The sequence below is a fragment of the Colossoma macropomum genome, unplaced genomic scaffold (assembly GCF_904425465.1).
Source record: "Colossoma macropomum unplaced genomic scaffold, Colossoma_macropomum, whole genome shotgun sequence".
NCBI lineage: Eukaryota > Metazoa > Chordata > Actinopteri > Characiformes > Serrasalmidae > Colossoma > Colossoma macropomum.
In genome coordinates this window covers 39,515,403-39,541,200 of record NW_023494803.1, presented here as the reverse complement: position 1 = coordinate 39,541,200, position 25,798 = coordinate 39,515,403, and the positions used below count along the sequence as shown (strand labels likewise).

General features: G+C 38.2%; 2 protein-coding genes across 3 annotated transcripts in view; one reads left to right on the top strand and one right to left on the bottom strand.

Annotated features, from left to right (window-relative positions):
• Positions 1-923: 923 nt before the first annotated feature.
• On the bottom strand, positions 924-10,458 carry manea (mannosidase, endo-alpha). Of its 2 annotated transcripts, none has more exons than XM_036593839.1 (5): positions 10,157-10,458; positions 5,582-6,221; positions 3,540-3,649; positions 3,354-3,430; positions 924-1,851 (listed from the first exon to the last, which is right to left on the bottom strand). In XM_036593839.1, the coding sequence occupies exons 2-5, from the start codon at positions 6,114-6,116 to the stop codon at positions 1,215-1,217; spliced, it is 1,359 nt and encodes a 452-aa protein (XP_036449732.1). In that variant the 5' UTR covers positions 6,117-6,221; positions 10,157-10,458; the 3' UTR covers positions 924-1,214. The 2 variants fall into 2 exon arrangements, with proteins under 2 accessions (XP_036449732.1, XP_036449731.1); XM_036593838.1 differs by having other exon boundaries at positions 938-1,851; positions 5,582-6,224; positions 10,157-10,421.
• Positions 10,459-16,413: 5,955 nt separating this feature from the next.
• Positions 16,414-25,798, top strand: part of bach2a (BTB and CNC homology 1, basic leucine zipper transcription factor 2a) — a 43,093-nt gene continuing 33,708 nt past the window's right edge. The window contains 1 exon segment of the mRNA XM_036593451.1: positions 16,414-16,690. The gene's annotated coding sequence lies outside the window, so the exon portion shown is untranslated.

The following is a 25,798-nucleotide window of genomic DNA, read 5'->3' as shown; positions in this document are numbered from 1 at the left end:
CGACAGCAGCGATACATATTTGTTGAATTCTATCAGCAGCACACCTGATTTAACATAATGAAGAACTGATTAGTCAAACCAGGTACTGGATGATAACTACAAATAATGCTTGTAGGAGGTGTGGAAATGGTTAAACGAAAACAATGACAATCAAAATAGTCAATAGTTTTTGTACTATTTTTTGTAGTACAAAGTGCCTCAAGTGCCTAACACCTTTGCACGGTACTGTGTATGTATATATACAGTATGTGTATTTGTATATCAAATCAAACCCATTAAAACTGCGTTTTGTCGCATTTTCCAAAAGAAAATAAGTTAACACATCCTCTACAGAGAACACACTTAAATATGCATTTTTCTGCAATTTTATTGCACCACTTCTTTTTCTTTTTTTGCTCTATTTAACATATTGTAAAAATATAAAATGTGCCAATACTTTTGCACAGGCTACATTTCATGTTTCGTTTTTTTCCAATATGTTCAATTCAGCAAATAAACAATAATTGTGCATGTTCACACACACACACACACATATATATGCACATATATTTAGAGTGATTCAAAAAGATTCATCCGACTTCAAAATGATTTATTTCATTGTAAATCATTACAGATCAATGCAGTAAACTGTAAATGGTTTAAATGAGCATAAAGTTTATTATGTAATTTTATAAGTGCTCAGTATGAACCTCCTCCAGCTGTACGGACAACATCAACGCCATCGTCACATTCATCCCATACTGGATTGAGCATGTCGGGTGTCGCTGCACTCACGGCTTTCAGTGCAATTTCGGAGATCATCCAGTGTTGTGGAACCAACGTCGAACGCTCTGAGCTGTTGGAGCTTCACTGCCCACGAAAATCACGCTGCACAATTATGACGGATTCACTCTTATTGAAGTGGAGAACGCAGAACGCTTTCTGCTCTGGGGTCTCATCTCCTCTCAGACTAAAGGGAGCCATCTTCTGGTGACAGTCAGAAACTCTATGACCCCCTCTTACAATCGGTATGTGATTGGTTCCTGTTGGCGCCTCACGGTTGTAAAAATATGGCGCTTTGAAATCAGATTAATCTTGTTGAGCTTTACTGATCAGGTTCTTATGACTATGTTGCAGTGATCAACACAGCAGCATGTATCAATCTTACATTCTCTGACCATGTAAGAAGTTTTTGTTTATTTATTACAGCTGTTAACATAATTTATACAGTCACTCTATAAATCCTCTCCCTCCTGATCCTCTCTGAATTTCATTGCCCACCTGCGTGTGATCTCTAAATATACAGAAGGTTTGTGGGGCAGGTAGTCCAGGTAAGCAGTCTGGCCTCCTGTTTTAGGGATGGCAGTCTCAATCTGAGTGCCCTCATGCCATTCATTAAACGAAGTAACAGAGATGATCTGTGGCCTCGTCGCTAAGGCTGCATTTAGAGAAGTCTCGTAATACTTCCCATTGATGCGGTTCCGCGTGTTCTGGAAGTTCCAAGGCCGGATGCTAGTGTCAATGTAGCCTGGACCTACGCTAGGTATGAATATCAAGTTGTTGCCTTTACAGAAGTCCCTAATGGACTTCCAGTTACGGTGAGAGGAGCCGTAGGAGAAGCCGTTGGTCGCAAAGTAGGTGTAGATGCCATCAAAGCCGGCATCCAGTATTTCCCTCTTGTGCTTCTCCTCCACGAGCAGAGCGACGAAGATGCCATCATATGGCGTGTTTCTGATGCTACTCTTGCCAGTGGTCTTCAGCATCTGTGCCCAGATATCTGCACTTTGCAGATATGAGTCGTAAATGTAGAACAACGGAAGGAGCTTCCCAGTGCTGGATTTGTATCTGAAAAAAGCAGGATGGCCTCCATACCTATGTGGAAAAAACACAAATAATACTTCACTGAAAGACACTGACGCAGCAAATTAAGGTTGACCTGTGAAGAAGATTATGTGTGTACATTCACAGTTTCTCTACAGTCATGGCCTACTTAAGCTTAAATTACACTAAACTTACTAAACTCCACTTACTCCAAAAATACATATACTAATGTCAAGTCTACCATAGAAACCAAAAATACACAAAAGTTAGCATTTTAACAATAATACTTTTTTTTTAGTCAAAAAACATATTTTTGCTGGTTTCCGAATTTTCAAAAATGATTCTGTTTTTTTTCTGTTAAATATCTGCTTCTCAAGCAAGATATGCACAAATGACCTCTCATAGGCCTCCACAGGTCATATAACTGCATGCATGAATAATTATTTTAAAGGTGAATTCCACCTATTTTTCAACATCTCTGCATAATTCAATCATTACATTGTAAACAATTTAACATAAAGTTGTTCAGAGTGGTTTGGTGTGAAACGCTCTGTTCTAGAGAAACTTAGAGTCAGAAGTCTTCACTGTAGTGGTGATAGGAACCAGACGTCCACCTCTAAAAGCTCCCTCACAGAATGTTATTACATGAAATGGTTATGAATATGATTCTCAATAGTTTTGAGAAGGTTTTACTCTAAAACATACATCTTAAAAGTGTTCATGGTGGAGGGGTCCATGCAGGGCATTGTAAGGAAAACAGTTCCCAAAGAAAACTTTTTTTTTTTCAGATTCATCACTATTTTACTATCATCAACATTACATATAAAACTCAGAAGAGATGTGTAGGTTCACTGGTGGTTTACATAAACTGGCTATATTTGTGTTGTAGTCATGGCGACCCCTGGTTCCTATCAACACCACTGTAAAGAAATCTGAGTCTCCACAATCAACCATTTCACACCAAACCACTCTGAATGACTCTGTTTACATGTCAGTGACTGAATTATGCAGAAACTGTTACAACATCACGACCCCTGGTTCCCACTGTAAAGATTTTTTTAAGAATCAGTTTGATAACAAGTATTAGTTTGAGATCTAGCATTAGTATTAGCTTTAGTTACCCATGTTTCTCCACCTATGTGGAAAGCAATTATGTAAATAATATAAATTAACATTAACACGAGCACAGTGCAGTAAAACAGTCCCAGGTGAGTTATTAAGTTGCATACATTCTGTTATTTATCATTTTTTACAATGAGATGGATACAGCAGCTTCTTTATCGCCATGTGGGTATCTTATGGGAGGGAAATTTTGTATCATATTAGACTTTCGAAGGATGTATTTCACACAAAAAAGCCAAATAATTATGAATTTTGAGGAAATGTAATAGACTGTCCCTTTAAGAGTGAAGGAAAGATGCTATAGACCTTATTCAACTGCATTTAAGTTACAAATAAAGACGTAAAGTAATGAAGCAAGTGTATTTCAGTCTAATTGTGTTGCGGGTGCAGGCCTACAAAGCAAGTGTATGATTATGCACCACAATACTTACTTCTCCACAATATATTTGATATTTTCAAGCATACTGGTGTCGTCTCGACCTTTGTATGGTTCAATATGAAAAGCCACCTGTACAGCAGGATCAGATCAAAGTCATTAAAGAGTTGTGAAGCATCTCTTCTCACAGGAGTTAAATGAAAGTGTACAACAGTGCCTCCTTCCATCTCAACACTCATACCTTCACTTTGTACTTATCAGCGACTTCCAGAATCAAAGGCACAATGTCATCGGTCGATTCGCCATTATCGTCCTTCATGCCGGGCGGATACCAAGACACTGCGAGAACACCTGGACATGCAGAAGGGGGTATCATATTACAGCAAACATAGACACAAAAGCATACATACAAATTACAAAACAGGAATTAGATACAGGGCAATGTTTACATAATGTATTTACACTGAGGTGCCAGTTTATTACTGTACCTACACTTACTGGCCATTATATCAGAAACGCCTACCATACAGATGCATTTTGTTTGTATACAATTACTCAGCTGTTGTTACTGTTGGCCATGTTAGATACAGGAACTGGATACTAGGAATGTTTTGACACATTTGAACGATAATGTAAATTTAGACGAACGATTATTGTCTGCAGAATTATCACGATCCAAATTCAGTTACAAAATATCAAATCAAAAAGATCTTTAAAAAAAACATTGAAAAAAATGTAAATATTGTCAGACTACAGACAAAAATGTGTTTTTAACATTAACTGATCTACTGAAAATCTTTAATGAAAATCACATACTAAATAATACACAAAAGTAGAAGTGTCATGCATGCTAAGCACCCTACCCCCACCCGCCCCGCCCCGCTGGAGACACTTGAGACTGCTAGATGTACTCTGTTTCAGCAAACAGGTGACTTTCTAAGCCAAGCCCACATGCTTTACATATTAAAAATAAAACAGGTGTTATCTGTCGTTATAGCAGATGTGCCGTGGAATTCAGCTGCATTCCTATGTAGAGAGAAGTTTATGATGGTTTCAGGCGTTTTACTTTATGTACACAAAATGACCAATTTAACCCTTTTGGCTCAGGTGGCATTAAAAAATATTTGGCTGAAAACCAGAATACTGAGAAACCGGCATGTTAGCCCATCTTCTGGACAAGCTCGTCCATTTTACTCTCAACTGGCTGCTGTTTTGTGTGTCGTTTTGAATATTCTCCATTGTTCTATGCCAGACTGAAAATCTAAGTTGTAATCTTTCCAGGTGGTGTTAAAGGTATTTACGAATGTAGTTAATCAGTTGGTGATGTTCTGATAAGGAAGCGTATATGTGTGTATAAATGAGTATTTTCTATATGGAGTTGTGAATCAAATATAGACAGATTTTATCCTAAAACAGGCAGCCACAAATAAAAAAAAACTACAGTAAACAAAAAACAACAAAATAAAAAGGACTGACTTGGCACTGCATCTGAAACCATTTCTTGTTAAGTTGGTGAATGAACTTTGAATGTTGGCATTCGCTGCTGTCAGAACAAAACCTCGTACGTCGTAGAAGCAGGAAACATCATATTATGAATTTTGTGTTCCACTACTGGATGATCTCACTTTATTAAAGAGTCCAGATAGTTTTTGGTGCCACTGTATATGGTAGGTGTTTCTGATAAAATGGCCGATAAGTGTGGTTACAAGGCAGAAGTAGTTAAAGGGCCCATATCCTAATTTTTTTTTGTATTTTTTTTTTCCCCCCTGAAATATATCTGCAATGTTCATGTGGGTTTATGCACCAAAAACCATTTAAAACAGTCATTTTATTACATTCATTTTTACATGACCATTTTCCTACCATGCCATATCCATTAGATTTAAACAGGCTGTTTTATTACTGTGCCTTTAAGACTGATATACGTAAATGAGCTCTGTTATGATTGTCTGCCCTGTATTGTGCCTGATTCAAAAAGAAATCTGAGCTGATACACTCCTTTGAATTTGAACGCGAGTGGACGGAGCTAAACTGCTGACGCTGAATAGGTGGATATATGTAAATACCTTGTGACATCACAAAAATAGTGCATTTGAAATGGACTGTTTTTTGTAGCTTATATATTTTATATATGGTCTGGCGAGTGAATGGTACATTTTAAAAGTTTAGCAGTGTTTACATACTTCATTAAACTCTTTTTATTTCAAAAAACCCAGTTTTCCTCAATAAGTGCCCTTTAATAAACTGTTAGAACAGCGTAAACATAAGCATTTGACGTCTTACCTATAGCTGCTGTTCGCAGCTGCTGCATATGAGCCTCTACAACAGAGGGGTCCCTAGAGCTGTATGCACCCAGTGCTGGGTAGAAGTTGGCTCCAATGTCATCTGGAGGCTGGTGTCTTCCTTTCGGGTAGCCTTCGGCCACTTTAGGGTCCCAGTGTGGCAGGAGAGGGTGATTCCAGTGAATGTACCTGCCATCAAACTGAGGGTTTCCATACCACGTGTAATAGAAAGCGTGTATGTTGTAGTTCGGGGGAGGGAAATCTCGAGCGCCACTGACGATGCTCAGTTCCTTTTCCTCTGGAGCTTTCTGGGTCATAGCGTTTGGTGCGACTGCTGCTCTGGTGAGAATCTCCACATCACTATTTTCCTGAATATGGTTTTCTCCCTGTCCTTGGTGAGCAAAGACTCCAAATCCAAAGGCGTCCACTGAGCTGTTGGCGTCTGGGGTCAGGGTTTTCAGAATGACAGTTATTACGAAGATGAGAAGGGCCAGCGCAGTTACGGTGACGCAGTATTTCCGCCTAAACCGCGCCATTCTTCTGGAAACTGGTCCATTCCAGAGTGAGCAGCTCCGAGATTCGCCTCGTGCTTATTCTGCCTGTGTTGTGTTGAAGTCGTTTCTGTATCATGTTGTTCTTTTCTACTGTCAAAACAAGAGAATACATTGAAGTTAGTCCATTGTATATATAGTCGTATGCAAAAGTTTGGAGAAATTACATGCTTTGTTGATTTTTTGTGAAAAGTGAAAATAAGTTAAGTTACTTAAATGACGCATTTAACCCATCCGTGCAGTGAAACACCACATACACACTAGTGAACACACACACTAGGGGGCAGTGGGCACACTTGCCCGGAGTGGTGGGCAGCCCTATCCACGGCGCCCAGGGAGCAGTTGGGGGTTAGGTGTCTTGCTCAAGGGCACTTCAGTCACGTACTGTTGGCTCAGGGGATTGAACCGGCGACCTTCCGGTCACAAGGCTGGTTCCCTGACCACCAGCCCACGACTGCCCCTAGAACTAACCTCTCAGCCACCTCGTCGACACAAGTTAACACACCCTCTACAGAGAACACACTCCTGCACATTTTAATGCACAATTATTGTTTTGTTTAGTGAACATTTTGGGGAAAAATACAACATAAAAGTTATGTTACGTTTTATTTTTGTCCAATATGTTAAACTCAGCAAATAAACAGAAATCGTGCACTAAAATTTGCAGAAAGACGTTCCTTGCAGACGATGTTTTAACTTGTGTAATTTTTGACCGAGGGCGTTCAAACTTTTGCAAATAACTGTACGTTGTTATGCATTATGCATCTGTAACTATTAGAGATGTATCAATACAACGTATCACAGCATGTTAGCTTGTGCCTGGTGTGTTAGATTGTACCTAATGATCAATTGTTATCAATAACTGTGATCAGTGATTTACTCGTCTTTTCTTGTTCCTTATCTGCAACTAGTAAATACAAGCCTGAAGTGGCCAAATTGGCTATCCTGCTTCCTACACTCCTAAAAAAGATGGTTCTTCAAGAGTTCTTTAGTAAAGAAAATGGTTCTATATCGACCCATGAACACTCAAAGAACTCTTTGCATGATTAAAGGGTTCTTTGTATTGTGAAATGGTTCTTCAGACTCATGGAGAATGTGCTGTAGATGGTTCTATGGAGCACCAAAAAGGGTTCTGCTATTGTTATGATGCAAGCCTTAAAACAGTAGAAGAACCCTTTTTGGTGCTATACAGAACCGTTTTTAAAATGGTTCTATATACAACCATTTTGCATCAATCTGAAGAACCATTTCACCATGCAAAGAACCATTAAAGCATGAAATGATTCTATATAAGTCATGGTTCTAAATAGAACTATCGCCTTTAGTAAAGAACCCTTTAAGAACCATTTTTAAGAGTGTAGCTATGACTTAGTAGCTACACTGCAAAAAATGGTATCTTGTCAAGAAAAATGATCTTAAAAATAGTCAATAAATCTAATATTCCTCAGGCTGAGATTGTTGAAAGCTTAATTTAAGATTATTTACGTCATTTCAAGACATATTTTACTTGTTTTAAGCAATATTTTAGGTAAGATTATCTCACTATAGTGGCAGATAATGTTGCTTGTTTTAAGAAATGTGCTTGAAACCAGGAAAATTATCTGCCAGTATAGTGAGATAATTTTACCTAATAAAATGACCTAAAACAAGTAAATAATGTGTAGAAATAAGCTAAATAATCTTATAATAAATGCACAACCATCTCAAAATGGAAAATATTAGACATATCGACTAGATTTAAGATCATTACACTTGACAAGACACCATTTTCTGCAGTGTAGCTAACACTGGCTGTGGAAACCACGTCACAGAGGTTGCAGGGCTTAAAAAGATGCTTAAAATATCAGACACAGCTCCAAAAGTCAGTATGTACATTTACACAGTCGACCTAAGATTAAATAATACTTTTCTCAGATTTTTCTTTTTACCCTGCTTCATAGTCACTCTGCATCTGTAAAACAGCTCATCACCAAACCAATATTCATCATTTGAGAAACCATTTTTAATATAAAACAATATTTTTAGAGGGTTACGGAATTTATATAAAACAGATTCACGTTTACTTTTTATATCATTAACGTTATACTACATTTAAAAAATATGTATTTTATTTTAAAAAATCATTTGTCACAGAGATTTTGGTCACTGGTGTTATCAGGACTCTTATATTACATTTTAACACAGTATTTTCAGCTCTATTAAACTGCTTCTTTGGGTCGAGGCTCATCAGAGAGGAAGCATCTCAAGGCGTGAGAAGGCGAGTCACACTTGCCCACTATATTTCATTAATTTATTAATAATTTTCTTTATAAGGCAGCTCATAACGTCTATATGTCACTGGTGTTATGTGCTTTAATGGCTGGGTAATTTAAATGTTGTTAAAGTAATGACAAATATAATTTTGAAAACACTTGTTTTTGTTCTTGTCCTCTTTTCTGGATACTCGCCTGAACTGTGTGTCAATCTGTAATGACACAAAATGACAAATACTTGTGCAAAAGTTGCTAAATAAGTAAAGATTTTATTTACTGGTTAAACAGAACTTGGCTGGTTGTGTCTGTGGAATCCCGTTATTCCACAAATTGCACAGTTTATCTTGCCTGCGCTTATCATTAACTTGATGACCCACTTCTCTGCGGCAGCCAGATAAATCTGAAGTAGGCCCACATACGTTACACATGCCAGTATCAGATATTACCACAGCTTATAGAAAACTGTGGGATAGCTGAACGGCTCATAATACTCTGACCAACTTACAGACTCAAATATGGGGGCCATGGAGGCCTACAGACCTCAAGCTGCAGTGCAGGATCAACATATAGTCTAGTTAAAGTCTAGTTACTATATAATAGCATATAATGTGGATTAGAGAGAGGACTGGCTAAAATGAAGACTAGAAATTAAAGAGGAACTCCACCAATTTTTCTAAATTTCTGTCAGTCTTTGAGATGTAAACAGAGTCATTCAGAGTGGTTTAGTGTGAAATGGTTGATTGTAGAGACTCAGATGTCTTTACAGTGGTGGTGATAGGAACCAGGGGTCGCCATGACTACAACACAAATATAGATATATATTTTATTTACTATCCAGAACCACCAGTGAACCAACACGAGTCTTCTCAGTTTTATATGGGATGTTGACGAAGGTAAAATAGTGGAAATGTTTTTTTGGGGGACTACTTTGTCTAACAACATCCTGCATGTACCCCTCCGCCATGAACAGATTAAACATTAATGGATTAAAAGACATTTTAAGCTAAAACCTTATTACAAAACTACACTCTTAAAAAAGGTGGTTCTTTAAGGGTTTATTAGTAAAGAAAATGGCTCTATATATAACCATGAACACTCAAAGAACCCTTTGCATGATTAAAAGGTTCTTTGCATCGTGAACTGGTTCCTCAGATTGGTGGAGAATGCGCTGTATATGGTTCTATATAGAACCTTTTTGAAAAAGGTTCTACATAGCACCAAAAAGAGTTCTTCTATTGTTATGATATCAAGCTTGTTACAGCAGAAGAACTCTTTACAACATATTCTCCACCAATCTAAAGAGCCATTTCACAATGCAAAGAACCCTTTCATCATGCCTTGAGTGTTCTTGGTTCTACATAGAAACATTTTCTTCACTAATGAACCCTAAAAGAACCGTATTTTTTAGAGTGCATCATAAAACGGTGTCTCGGACAGCGGGCAGTGTATTTATAATCATTTCATGTAGTAACTTTCTGTGAGGGAGCTTTTAGAGGTGGACGTCTGGTTCCTATCACCACCACTGTGAACAGTTCTGACTCTGTAAGTTTCTCTAGAACTGAGCGTTTCACACCAAACCACTCTGAACGACTCTGTTTACATCTTAACCATTTAATTATGGAGAATATTTGAAAGATATGTAAGATATTGCCTGGAGTATATCGACCATATGGCATGAACATTACAGTAAATCAGGATAATCATCCATACGTTGAGAAAACAATACTTCCATTCATTGACTAAGCAAGAAATAATAACTAATAATAAGTCTACCTTTGGTGAGAGGAATGAAAAGGTGATCAGCATTGCCAGCACCGTTATTTTGTGGATCAGTAATACTAGATCAATCACACTAACGTTCACCTCCAAAAACAGTACCAGGAAGTGTCAGCGAACCGCACAGTGTTCCTGGTTTCTGAAGAGGCGTTCAAGCGTTTACATGCTTCTCGCTGATCTTCACATCATCCCTCCACCACAGCTCTTCCCGTGTATGATATGTAGATCGTTTGAGTCTGTTGGAAATGCACCGTGTTTACTCCCAGCTGAACAAACGGGAGCCGCCACACTGCTGTCTGCTGGCCGGGAAGGCCATTGTTGTTTTTTTCCCCACCCGTTTTCTGACAAGTTCCGCCCTTCTGTGCTGGGATTGGCTGGTAGGTCCTCGTCTCCTGCGATTTGATTGGACAGATCTTCGAGCCCACAAGCAAGCCACCAATCGGCGTCCAAAGTCAGCGTAGGAGGGCGGAGCTTCTTGTAAATACGGGCGGGAAAAATAAAATAACTTTAGATGACTTTAGAACGTTTGGCGCGGCACGTGACTGTTAGCGGGGCGCTGCGCTGCTGGGAAATGTAGTTTAGGAATATCTTTTAATTATAGGGCGCATTTGTCAAGCCGTTCATTTCTTTCCTGCTTGATTTTTATTTCTTTCGCCTTTCTTTCTTTATTTCTTTTCTTTCTGCCCTGTCCTTTATTTATTTTTCTTTCTCTCTCTTTTCTTTCTTTTTTTTAAGCATTGTTTGCTAAAATGTCCTGGCTGTATTTTTGTTTTGACGACACATCCTAATCAGACGAAAGAACGGATGCATTGTTTTGTTTAACCACATAATGTTACTGCATGAATTCGCACTCTTTTTGAAAATTAAGGCACGTCACTTAAAAGTTGAAGTTCTCAGGTTCTGCCACTGAGAGGCGCTGTTAGTCCTTATTATGCTTCAAATCATACGAATCCATAGCAAACGCTTAAAGGGGTCATTACTATTTCAAAGTAAGTGGGTTATACTACCAGTTAAGTTATTATTGTTTGACTTTTATTAATTCTGACTGTATATTGTCAGGTTAAAGTGGTAGCAGCTATATTTATTATAGACAGATACTAGTCACCCACTACCCGTGTGTGAATCTTATAGTATTAACCCTGTTTTTATAATGTCCATCATTATACATTCCACATTCAACGTGATTTATAGAACATATCTGTGCAGCTCATAAAGGAAATGGTTCTGTTTAGAGCCATGAGTTCTATTTCATGCTAAATGGTTCTTTGCATGGTGAAACCGTTCTTCAGATTGCTGGAGAATGTGTTGTATATGGTTCTTTTTGAACGTCATTCCATATAGCACCAAAAAGGGTTCTGTTGTTGTTTCAAGCTTGACACTGTTATGGTAACAGAACCCCTATATATATATATATATATATATATATATATATATATGGGTGTGTGTGTGTGTGTGTGTGTGTTGAAATGATGTACAAAATTAAGTATATATATATATATACATACATGTTGTTGCTGTCCAAAGAAAACTATGTGTCTCCATTTTTGTCAGTTTTTAATTTTGTACATCATTTCAACACACTAGCTGTCTTATGTTGTGTGAAAATTTCATGATGAATGAACCAATAGAAACGCACTAAAATCACTTGGAATAAAACCTTTTTACATTAACTTACATTGAAAAGTAAGAGTGTTTTTGCCCTCTCCTGTGAAGTTACTATTTTGGAGTATATTTATATACACACAACACATTCTCTATCAAACCATGCAAAGAACCATTCAACCATGAAATGGTCCTTGGAACCATGGAACCATGGAACCATTGCCTTTGCTAAAGAACCCTTGAAGGACCAGAATGCATTAGTGTGCCTAAACTAGACGTTTAAAATGAAATGGAGTCCAGTATGGATTTTCCCGTCTTTCACACTGTGATGTCTCCAGCGGTTACAGTGACTGGGGCGCCGGCCAGCCTGCAGAGTCTCTGTGTGCGGCCCTGGCGACATTTGAATGGTGGTCAAACTGAACTAAAGCTGAGTTTGTGTGCGTTCATAAACCTTAAACAGTCATAATTCATTTTTACACAACCATTTTACGACCTCTCTTCATCCACAGGCTGTTTCGGTTACTGTGTCTTTAACACTGATACAATCGTACAAAGTATCTGGTCAAATGACATGTTTTGTTGATTTTCTGAGTGAATATAAGTTAACACACCCTCTACAGAGAACACACTTAACCCTTGTGTGGTGTTGATGTGTTTGTTACTCAGTGGTCTGGTTGACCCACTGCATTATTGGTCTTTTAAACCAATACAGCCACAACAATTTATGTAAAAATACCAGATGTTTAAAATGTCACAAGTGTCCAGCGTCGGGTTCTCCTCTAGCAGCTGTAGCCAGTCAGCAGCAAACACATACACACACAGACACACACACACACACACACACACACACTAACAGCAGGCCATGTAGGAGGAGAACAGAGTGAAGGACACAGCACCTCCACACTTTTACTCCCCACTGGTTCACCCAACACCACATGTGTAATATGAATGTGTGGGGGGAGTGAAGACACTGAAAATGGGTTATTTTATATGTTCTTCACAGAAAATGAAGGCCAAGGAATCTGAGGTTGAAATAATAATAATAAAACACATTATTTTTTCTTTTGGCAAACATTGAAAGTGGGTCCATACCTTTTGCACAGGCCACATTTTATGCGTTATATTTGTCCCCCAATATGTTAAGTTCAGCAAATAAATGGTAATTTTGTATTAAAATGTGCAGAAGTGTGTCTCTGTAGAAGATGTGTTCACTTATTTGTACACAAATATATGTAAAACATGTCATCTGATCAGGGGTGCATAAACATTACAGTTAAAAAATTAGTTTTCCATGATACAGTCCCTTTAAAACACCCACATAAAGGTTCTATACCAATTAAATGTTCTTTCTAGAACCATATGTCTCAGCCAAAACCATTAATAACATATACTTTGAGAAAGAATGTCCATGTTTCTCTGTATGACACAAGGAAGCAAAGAGAACCTTCAGCTGTCACACTTTATCACGAAATTTTGTCAGGAAACAGTTCTGCTGCTCCACAGTGATCCACCTCTTTAACGACTTTCAGTCTGCTTCCCATCAGTCGTGAAAGAGGCATGAAGGTGTTAATAAGGTGAATCATTAAATAATATCTCAAAGATACTTTACAGGAGAGAACAAAAACGTTCTTACCTTTCTCTGTAAGTTCATTTCAAAAGATTTTTTTGAACAGCAATCGTTTATTGATATTTAAAAGAAATCTATACCAAAACAGTACGGTATTTGAGCTCTGTATTGAATTGAGTGTTCTGAGAGAACAGTAAAGTTTTATCTGTCTCACTGTCCACTTTATTAGAAACAACTTACTTTTACCTGTTCAGTCAGGTAAAGTGTGTTCAGTTCAAGTTTGAACTGACTTTACAAACTTAAATATGTAATTTTCTGCTAATTCTAGCACACAATTTCATTTATTTGCTGGGTTTAACATTTTGGAAAAAATAAACCATTAAATATAAAATGCACCATTACTTTCACACGGGGTACATTTTATGTTTTTGCCAATATTAAACATTATAAATGAAAAGTAATTGTGCAGTATATAGATAGATAGATAGATAGATAGATAGATAGATAGATAGATAGATACATAAACAAATCAATAAATTGATAGATAGATACATACATACATACATACATACATACACACATAAACAAATCAATAGATAGATAGATAGATAGATAGATAGATAGATAGATAGATAGATAGATAGATAGATAGATACTTTATTGAAATTTAGCAGTAATCATGATTTTCACTTACAAAATCAACAACAACATGGACATTGACCAAGAGTGCGCAAACTTTCTCACACAACTGTATGTATTTATGCCAATCTAATCTTCACTTCAAATTAATGGCCTTGATCAATTTACATCTTAACATTCTTTAAAAAAAGGGGTTCTTTAAGCAATGCCATAGAAGAACCGCTTTAGGTCTCTAAAGAACCGTGTTTGTAAATGAGATGGGTGAGTTTGAAGGTGTAAAGAACCTTCACATAATGTCAAGGTTCTTCATTCATCCAAGAGCCGTTATAGTATGCAGAGGTTGTATAAACTTTGTGTAATGATTCCACTTCTTTATGATAAGCTACAGCGAAATCACAGTGAAACAGAAACACCTACGGTGTAAAACAGAAAAAATAAACAATAATATTTAATATGTGCAAATGATATACAGTAATTTTAGCGCAGTAAACTGAATGTGGGAGCTTTTTGCCCCTTGCTTTGGGGGAACTTCTTGCATTTTAAAGAGTCTGCAACATGGAAAACTGATTTCTCCTCACTTTTTTAAATGAGAGATTGATGTGTGTGTAAACATTGTTAAAGATTCACACCATTCACTCTTCAGTCTACACAGTCCATACATGGACACTGTGTTTTGAATTTACTGTAATGTATTTGTGATGTCACAAAAACCCTCGCATTTACATCCGTCCAACTATTCAGCATACAGCAGTTCAGCCCCACCCACTCACACTGAAGTCATAAGGAGTGTTTCAGCCTGGACTGCTTTGTGAACGAGACTCCATACATGGTAGCCAATCAGAGCAAAGTCTTATATACATATATCCATCTTAAAGGCATGGTAGCCTGTTTAATTCTGAGGCATTAAGAGTTTGGAAAGCGGTCACTTATCAATAATAAAGTATGAATATTATTGGTACATAAATCCACACACGTTATAAGAGCTCAGGTAAAAATAAATAAACAAATAAATAAATTAATAAAGCAGGCTATTGGCCCTTTAATCTCTCTTAAAAACCAATAAATGATTTTCTTTCTGGCTGCGCTGTTGGTAACGTGTAATCTTACTTTCCTTTTCCAGTCAATAATGAGTCGTAGAAAATAATTCTAGAAAGTCTTTACACCAGCAGGCCTTTATTTCACCCTGGATTCCTCTGATATGGGTCTCCACAGCTACTGTATGTGCCAGTGGATGTGATATTGAGACATTCTCCCTCTGCAGATTTTAAGGTTTTCATAATTCATTTTCTGCTGTAAAGAGGACTTTGATGTCAGTGCCACTCGGAGAATCAGTCATGGTTATTTTTAAACCTTACGCTGAGATTACGGCCTGCTCAGCAGAGATGCGTGAGCAGCCTGTGACAACCTGATAATTCATAATTTCTTGCCAACTCCTTTGGGCTAAAAGCGCTATATTACAGATTAAGTGCTGTCTGAGAAAGGCTGCCTTTTGTGTGTGTGTGTGTATATATATGTGTACATATATATATATATATATATATATACACATAAATAAATATATATGTACACACATAAATATTAAAATAACAATTTCAAAAACAGCAATATGCAAGCATGTACACATTGCAAGAGCTGAGTAACTGACTAAATAATCAAGCAAGTCATCAAGCATTGGGAACACTCCTCCTAATTATTGAGTTCAGGTGTTTCAGCCACACTCGCTGCTAACAGGTGAATCAAATCAAGCACATAGCCTTCCAGTCCTGACAGACAGACACTGGCAGTAGAGGGTCGCACTGATGAGCTCAGTGACTTTAAACATGGCACTGTCATAGGATGCCACCTCTGAGTACCTCAGAGTAGGCCGCCGAGTGCTGAAGCACACAGTGCCTAGCCTCTGTTGAATCACTCACAAAAAAGCTCCAAATTGTCTCTGGAAGCAACATCAGCAAAATAACTGAGCATCAGGAGGTTCATGAAATTCACGACATGGGATCCACGGTCAAGCAGCTGCAAAGCTTGTAACAGTTGAAGAACCCTTTTGGGTGCCATATAGAACCCCATCTCTATAAAGAACCATCTACAGCACATTCTACATCCGTCTGAAAAATCCTTTCATAATGCAAAGAACCCCTTAATCATGCAAAGGGTTTTTTGAGTGTTCATGGTTCTTTATAGAGCCCTTTTCTTTACTAATGAACCCCTTAAAGAACCATCTCTCTCTTAAAGAACAAAGAACCATCTTTTTAAAGAGTATATATATATATATATATATATATATATATATACTACTTTTTTGCATATTAATCTGAAATAATTAAATAATTACAATCATTTGGGCTCTTGAAAAAATATATATAAAAAGCTGAATGCACACCCCCCACCCCCCACCCCTTGCATGGCAGTGGTGACGTCACCCCCGAGTGTCAACACTGTTAGCGGTGTGAAGACGCTGCTGCGCTAAAAGCCGCAGAGAAGAGCTCAGCTTTACGGCCACAACTCCTCACAGAGGGAGACGCACAGCTGCTTCTCACCGCTGTAGCAGGACGAAGGCTTCACATACAGCCACACGCGCTCTCCAGGCTGTGCGACCCGCAGAAAGAGAGATAAAGAGACAAATACAAAGAGAAAGAGAGCGCGCGAGAGAGAGAGCGATAGGGGGACCATGTGAAAGGCGTCTGGCGGAGCCTCATCCGTGTGAGTGGGAAGAAGAGAAAGTTTGGGTGAGTCTCAGCTTTGTGCTCGTAATGCTCTTAGTACCGTACAGGAGCAGCTCCACACCTGTTCAAACTGTTTATAAACCTCTTAATACTGTAAATTAATAAGACGTGCGAAGGAAATAAGACTCATATCAGCTCATCTTCATAGTACTTACATACACCACTTACACTGAGCTTCAGCTTCAGCCTCAGCAGAGCTGTGGAGGCTCGCTGTCACCACTCACAAGCAAGTAGAAGGTCATATTGGTCATGTTGGTGGGACCATCGGTCATACACCCATATAGCCGCTAATTACAACGTGAATGTTGCTTAGAATTGCTAGACTTGTGGATTTTGCTTAATTTTGATATTTTCGTGGATCTGTACTTTGCCTGTGTTGGCTTGTTTTGCTTGGAAATGCTTCTTCATTTGAGAAGCGCTTCATGGGGAAGTTCTGCCCACTCGTCTGTTGGGTGGACTCTGGTATGGATATGTTGTTGGATATTTTCACAGTGCTATCATGCCACAAAGGAGAATTCCATCGATTTTACAAAATTTCTGTGTATTGAAGTTGTAAGATGTATGCAAAGCAATTTAGAGCCCATTCTAGAGTCAGAATTGTTCACAGTGGTGGTGATAGGAACCAGACGTCTGAAGCGTTTAATGCCTCTAAAAGCTACACAACAAAAAGTTATGACACTTTTTTTAATCCCTTCATAGTGAAGAGGTATGTGAAGCGCATTGTAGGGAATAGTTCTTATTTTAAGATTTCCACTCTTTTACCATCGTTAACATTCCATATGAACACTCAATAGACACGTGTGGGTTCACTGGTGGTTTTGGATAGTAAATAAAATGTCTATATTTGTGTTGTAGTCATGGCGACGCCTGGTTCCTATCACCACCACTGTAAAGAAATCTGAGTCTCTACAATCAACCATTTCACACCAAACCACTCTGAATGACTCTGTTTACATCTCAGTGATTGAATTATGCTGGATTTTTTTTTTTAAATGTGTGGAATTCCTCTTTAATAGATTAATCAAATAATGTGCTCCCCAAATTATATCAAATTTGAACTCTGAAAGGGGAATTCCACCAATTTTTCAAAATTTCTGCATAATTCAGTTGATGCATACAGAATAATTGAGAATGGTTTAATATAAAATGGTTCATTGTAGAAAAAGGCAGTGTATTCATACATGTTTATATATTTCATGTAATGTATAACGTGAGGTATATTTCTTCTATATATAAGGTGTATTTATATCTCTAGAGCCAAGCATTTCAGACCACACCACTTTGAACGACTCTTAACCTGTAGATTTTAGAGAAAGTTTGTAATTCCCCTTTAAGTAAGAGGAACAGCAGTGACTCTGAGCAGAGGCTCAGTTATAAACCCTTGTTGTCAGCTTGCAAAAGTCAAGTGGTTTAGAGCTCTGCACCGGAGAGCATTCATTCAGAGCAATCAGAATCAGGCTTTATTTGTCTGTAGCTCACAGTTCACTTGGTGCAATCACAGAAACATCCATAATGTAATATTTCATGGCGTTTGACGTCATTGAACCTATACTGGAAAACAGACAAACATGATCTTGTATCGCTGCATAAATCTAGATGCAATTTTCCTGATTCATCAGAGGTTGGGTGGGTGTGATAAAGTTAACCGGTGAGGGTGGAGGTGTTTGTGGTTTGCCTCCTGTGAGATGTGCACAGGTGGTTTTTTTGTATTGTCAACTGCAGGGGTGTAACGTGTTTCCTGTGCTGGGCAAAAACATTTGCAGGCTGAAAATATAATCAAGCTTTAATGTAACGATTTAAATAGATACAGATGTACTTCGGCAGTCCCTCTTCTCAGTGAACGGGCACACATAGTGCTGGGTGATAATGAAGACGTTCAGTATTGTGGTAGATATTTAATTTAATAATAGTTAGATTCTATTTAATTTTAACATTAATAAAGTTAATAAGTCCATGCTTTCTGAGTGCTGCTACTTTATGCTAAAGGAATGTCATACAAACCTGATCAGCTTGTTTTTGTTCTGTTTACTCCTCCTATTGCTTTTAAGAGAAACTTATTCGGTTTATTTTCTACCAGTGTGGCAACAGGGACAGCACTATCAAGGCTATAATTGATTCTGTGAAAAGTATCTATATTGTCCTTTGACTAGGGATGTCACAATTACTCAATTGCAATTGAGTAATCAGTTATTTGATTTAAAAAGTTTAAATTTACATTCTCAATGAATTTGTGTAATGACTGGTTTGTAGTGTTACTGTTGAACAGTAGTGTAAATGAGAAAAACTAATGTCTGAGCGAATGAAAGTGGAGTGACTGGTGTTGGAGTGACAGAAAGCCAAAATCAAACCTGTTTTGGCTAAGCTAGTGAGAGGGCTAGGGGGCTAACGCAAACACTAGAGGGCGCTCCCAAGAGAGTCCAAAATGAATGGGTTAAGATGGGGTTTATAAATGCTTAAACATTTTTAATATAAAAGAATGTATTCATATCCTGAATAGAGAACTGCATAAAGCATTTCAACACTGCTGTTACATTTTTAAGAGCTTTTAAACTCGACTTATAGGAGTTTAAAACAGCGCCTCATATATGTTCATGACATCGGTGAGCGCGAACAGCCAATGAGCTGCTCCGCTCGCCAACCAATCAGCACTCAGTAGCAGTAATGTTAGCGTCCTGCTGTCCAAAAGGAAACATGCAGGTGAGTTGTCTTTGCTTTTTTAGTGAAATCCATCCTTCTACTGTCTGAAATTAAGGGAAAGTTCTGGGCGAGTGATTAGAAACTATTTTAGCTTTTCATTTTTAGCCATTTAGCCCCATTTATTGAAGACTCGCTCGTGGGCGCCCTCTGGCATTTTGCAGTCCTGTTTTTGATGTAACAGGGGAAATAGGAAGTGGCCAGGCTCCTCATTAACCTGCTCTGTTGGAGCTCTTAGCCGCCGCTGACCCTTCATGCTTAGTAGTTCTAAGACTTTTTCCCATCTCTGATTTTTCCAGTCTTTCTCTCAGCACCCTATTGGTGAGCTTCCACACCACCAATCAGTGACCCCTCTAGAATATAAATAGGTGGAATGTGTTTGTTTTCTTATCCACACATGGAATAAAAATTGATATCATGATTTTGAAATAGCAGCTGTTTTTAGAAACTGTGGTGAACCATATAATTGCTATATTACCCAACCCTCTTGCATAGCATGTTATTGTTCAGTTAAGCCCATTTTTTATTGTTTAGCATTTAAAAAAGAAGAAGAGGAAGAAAAAAATGATTTGTTGTCAAAGCAGTCAATGGATTACTTGATTCCTCAAATAACTACCATTGCCAGCCCTTTATGTAATCCTAATACGGATATACTGCTGATATAGATGATTCATAGCCCAGGACTGTGTACACAAGACTCTTCTGTGTGTTTGACAGGTTCTGTTAGGTTTTGAGGCTTTGACATATCTGAGCTCCGCACTGAGTCACTTCACTTTGGCGCTACTACTTAAAAACATAAACACATTCCTGATGCAGTCCTCATGACTTTCCACATGAATGCATGACCCACTCTTTTAATAGGGCAGCAAGATATGGACAAATTACTGTGCTGTGACTTGCAATATATAAAAGTCAACCCAAAATTCACCATTTTTATCTTTCTAGTTAATCTTCCTGCACATATTAAGTATGATTTATCATACTACACCATTTAAACGACTAAATTCTTGTTTTCTTGTAATCTTTCAATAAAATGTAATACCTCATGTCTAGAACTATGTTACTATGCAGGTGGGGAAGAATAATATCAACCAATAGTATCGTGTTTCACCTCGCCCTTCCACATATAGAAGCCCATTCCTCAAGGTAGAGGACTGTTTTTCACTTTAGTGTGTCAAAATATTGATGTAATATCATGAAGTAAATGCATATTTTCTCAACATGTTGACTTAATGTCTCAAAATAGTGACTTATTTTCTCAAAATACTGATGCAGTTTCTTGAAATAATTACTTATTTTCTGAATATTGACTTAATATTAATAAAAAAGACAAATTTTCTCAAAATATTGACTTATTTTTTCAAGATTTTGAGAGAGATACCATGTTTCCGTTGAAATAAAATTTATTTCAAGATACTAGTACTAGTTACGATATACTAAGTCATTATTTTAACATATGTTTTGAGAAAATATTGCAGTATTTTTATTTTTGTAAGCCAATATTTAGAAAAATAAGTCATTATTATGACATAATGTCATTATTTTGACATATTTAGTCAGTATTTTGAAACACTAAGGCACTATTTCTTGATACTTACTCAAAATTGTGACAGACTGCAGCCAGAAAGAGAGAAGGAGAAAAAATCGTAGGTGATGTTTCAGTAAGTCATGATTTTCCATTCATGTTAACTTTAGAAACACATTAGTGAACACTTGGCAAGCGGTAGTTTTAACTAAAATGATTTGTGCTAAAGCCTGTGTTTATATTAGCTCCCACAGATACTCATGTGGGTCATCTGTGATTGGTTAAAATTCTTGGCGCCCATTAAAAAAAAATTGTAATCGGTTTAGGGCTCATTTGCATATTACGCTCTGTATGCAATATCATTGTTGCAAAGGCGAGTATTAAACTTAACAAGCGATCTATTGTGCTGCTCCTTCCTGTAATATTCAGTTTAGTGTTATTGGACCACGAGCTCATGTTCTGATGAACTGTTCTGTCATTTGGTCAGTGTTTTAAATGTGCTTTAAACAGAATGTATTACTTTCTTTTTTTTATTTTTCTGTCAAAAAATATTTTCATTGAAAAGATTGGATGGAAAGGATTCTTGCACTGTACAGTAAGCCTGGTGCAGCTTTGGATGATTGACAGGACCTAATACTCTCCATATGTATAGCAGAGTCGTGCATATGTGAATACACCTGTTAGTATTTTAGGGCTTTTGTCGGCATCTGTCACTGATCACAGGTGGTGGAACAGACATTGTTTGGCATCTACAGCCTGACAGTGACAACTGACCTTAACTGAAAAGCTTCTTTCTTTGGGTGAATGCTTCGGTTGTATTTTGCTAAGCAGCAAATGCCCAGTGAAGTTCAGTGAGCTCATTGGGCCTGAGGTTAAAGGAATAGTTCAGTTTTAGACAGTTTCTCTTTATCCTAGATGTAGTCGATCAGCCAGGACATGTTTGGTATCTGAAGCTTCTTTCTTTAGTTTTGCCCTGGAGCTACAAGGCTAATGTGGCTAACAAGTGCTGGAAGTTTAGTGATGCACCGAAATGAGAATTCTTGGCTAAAACTAAAACCAAAAAAACAACAATAAATAAAAATAGTTTGCACACCTTAGCAACCACCTGGGATACAGTAGTCATAGCCTAGCCACACCTTAGCAACCACCTGGCATACAGTAGTCATAGGCTAGCCACACCTTAGCAACCACCTGGGATACAGTAGTCATAGCCTAGCCACACCTTAGCAACCACCTGGGATACAGTAGTCATAGTCTAGCCACACCTTAGCAACCACCTGGGATACAGTAGTCATAGCCTAGCCACACCTTAGCAACCACCTGGGATACAGTAGTCATAGCCTAGCCACACCTTAGCAACCACCTGGGATACAGTAGTCATAGGCTAGCCACACTTTAGCAACCACCTGGGGTACAGTAGTCATAGGCTAGCCACACCTTAGCAACCACCTGGGATACAGTAGTCATAGCCTAGCCTCACCTTAGCAACCACCTGGGAAGACAATAATTATGTTATTTTGACGGTCAGAAAGAATTGTTACGGTTTCAACAAGACTGATGCCATTTATTGTTGCAAAGCAAGAAATTTGAGCTTTTAAGTAAAAAAAGTGATTAGGTCTAATCGCAATGCAGATGAAGGCTGTGCAATAGTATAGGCAGAGTACTAGCATTGTGGTTATATTTCTACATATTGCAATATATCAATATATTAAATGCATATGCATTATTTTGACCAAAATAATTTATTTCTTTTGGGTTATATGAATACCTTGACACATCAAATCATCCATAGAAACTTACACCGATCAGGCATAACATAATGACCACCTCCTTGTTTCTACGCTCATTGTCCATTTTATCAGCTCCACTTACTGTATAGGTGCACTTTGTAGTTCTGCAATTACAGACTGTAGTCCATCTGTTTCTGTGTGTTGCGCTGGTCTGAGTGGATCAGTTTTTAAACACTTCAGTGTCACTACTGGACTGAGAATAGTCCACCAACCAAAAATATCCAGCCAACAGCGTCCTGTGACCACTGATGAAGGACTAGAGGATGACCAACACAAACTGTGCAGCAGCAGATGAGCTATCGTCTCTGACTTTACATCTACAAGGTGGACTGACAAGGTAGGAGTGTCTAATAGAGTGGACAGTGAGTGGACACAGTGTTTAAAAACTCCAGCAGCACTGCTGTGTCTGATCTGAACACACACTAACACACCACCACCACATCAGTGTTACTGCAGTGCTGAGAATGATCCCCCACCCAAATAGTACCTGCTCTGTGAGGGTCCATGGGGGTCCTGACCACTGAAGAACAGGATAAAAGGGGGCTAACAAAGCATGCAGAGAAACAGATGGACTACAGTCTGTAACTGTAGAACTACAAAGTGCACCTATATAGTAAGTGGAGCTGATAAAATGGACAATGAGTGTAGAAACAAGGAGGTGGTCATAATGTTGTGCTTGATCGGTGTATCTGTGACTGTGATTGGTCAGGATGCTCACAACACAGTAAAAACACTGTGATTGGTAAAATATAACAGTATTGCAAAAGACAGTGTTACAGTAATGTTTAACAAATGATATGTTGTGCAGCCACATTTTGCAGATTTGCAAAAAGCAGCAGGTTCAATTCAGCGTCCCCTCGTCTGCCTTTTAGATTCACTCTTGCTAGAAGGCAGGCCTCATAAAGATAAGGTGTAAATCTCAATGCCACATGTAGACGTCTTTGCTTGCTTCTTATCGTGTGAATCTGTGCTCACACAGCAGGCGTCACCACTCGGAGTCTGAATCTTTCAGCCAGAGGTGGTAAATGTCGGTACAGCTGAAACGCAGACATGGGGTTACATATTTTGTTCACTTATCGTATGAGCAATCTTCAGATGTGTGCGGTTTCCTGGCTATTGTTTCAAGTCATTTATTACTTTCTGGTGCTCTAGTTATTGATTTCGGTTTCGTTCTTTGATTTCAAATGTTATTGAACCTCTGTTCTCTCCTGTGTCGCCTCCCCTCCCCAGCATTTTTCAAGCTAATGTTAATATGCTGCGTCAGTATCGACCAAAACATGACTGGTGTTCAAATTTTGCTTACTTAGTTCAGAACTGGAGCTAAAAAGGCTAACGTCACAACTAACGTTAACAAACGCTATTTCAGTAATCACCAAATCTTTTCTGTAAATACGTCCCATAAACATCTCTGAACCCACCTAAACTGCGTCCAGGTCTTCATTAAGGGCAGACAGACTTGTCAGTGTGGTTTAGGACACAGTATGACTTACTTTGAGCTATAAACTTGAACTAAGCTTCACTGTGTGGTAGAACACTGCAGACTGAGAACTAGATGCACTTCAGGCTTTCTGTTGTTTCTATTTTCAAATTTGTCTCTTCAGTTAGAAAATTCAAGATTAACACTTGCGAAACAACCAAAATCAAGAATGTACACTGTAACATCTGTATGCCGGCCTGACATGCATGCATGTGACAATTGCAGCATCACACCTGCTGTCTACACTCTTAAAAAAGGTGGTTCTTCAAGGGTTCTTTAGTAAAGAAAATGGTTCTATATAGAACCATGAACTATTAAAAGAATGCTTTGCATGATTATAGATATGCATCATGATGCATCTTTGCATCATGAAAGGTTCTTCACATTAATGGAGAAGGTGCTTTAGATGGTTCTATATAAAACCTTTTTGAAAAGGGTTCTATATAGCACCAGAAAGGGTTCTTCAATTATTGCAAGCTTGACATAGTAAAAATAGAAGAACCGTTTTTGTTGCTATATAGAACCCTTTTTAAAAAAAGTTCTATATAGAACCATATACAGCAGATTCAGTCTGAAGAAACCTTTCACGATGTAAAGGGCCCTTTATTATTGCAAAGGATTCTTTGTGTTTATGGTTCTATATAGAACCATTTTTTGAATGTTTATGGTTCTATATAGAACCATTTGTTTCATCTTTTTAACAGTGTAGAATGGCTTCCTCTACACTGTACAGTGTTCAGCTACATGGTGAAGTTTTCTTCAATTATATAGTTTACAGTAAGTCGTACTGTGTTCTAAATAACATAAACAAGTCTGCGTGCCCTGAATGATGTAGTTTGAGTGTGCTCTGAGTAGGTTTGGAGAGGTATTTGCAGAAAAGGTTCGGGTGACTATTGACTTTTAGGATGTGTTTTGACTGGAAAGGATGTATTTATGGAAAAGATTTGGGTGACTATTGACATCTAGTGTTTGTTAGTAAGTTTGGGTCCAGTGCTAAACTAAAGAAGCAAGATTTGGACACCAAACTGTGTCCTAAACCACACTAAGAAGTCTGTGCAGCCTTACTGAAGACATGGATACAGTTTGAATGAGTTAAGCGAAGATCTGGGGACGTATTTATGGAAAGATTTGGGTGACTATTGACTTCTTGTGTGTTAGCTCCAGCGCTAAACTATGGATAGAAAAATTGGACACCAAACATGTCACAGCTGATTGACTACATCTGGGGTAAGAGGAAAATTGTGTATATTAGATTTTACCCCCGAACCAGGCATAACATTATGACCACCTCCTTGTTTCTACGCTCATTGTCCATTTTATCAGCTCCACTTACTATATAGGTGCACTTTGTAGTTCTACAGTTACAGACTGTAGTCCATCTGTTTCTCTGATACTTTGTTAGCCCCCTTTTACCCTGTTCTTCAGAGGTCAGGACCCCCATGGACCCTCACAGAGCAGGTACTATTTGGGTGGAGGGTCATTCTCAGCACTGCAGTAACATCGATGTGGTGGTGGTGTGTTAGTGTGTGTTGTGCTGGTCTGAGTGGATCAGACACAGCAGTGCTGCTGGAGTTTTTAAACACTCACTGTCCACTCTATTAGACACTCCCACCTTGTCAGTCCAC

Coding starts and splice junctions, on each gene's coding strand:
- manea (XM_036593839.1), bottom strand. CDS start 6,116: ATGGCGCGGTTTAGGCGGAAATACTGCGTCACCGTAACTGCGCTGGCC. Junction 3,650..5,581: donor GCTGCGAACAGCAGCTATAG/GTAAGACGTCAA, acceptor CTGCATGTCCAG/GTGTTCTCGCAGTGTCTTGG. Junction 3,431..3,539: donor CTGATAAGTACAAAGTGAAG/GTATGAGTGTTG, acceptor CCTGCTGTACAG/GTGGCTTTTCATATTGAACC.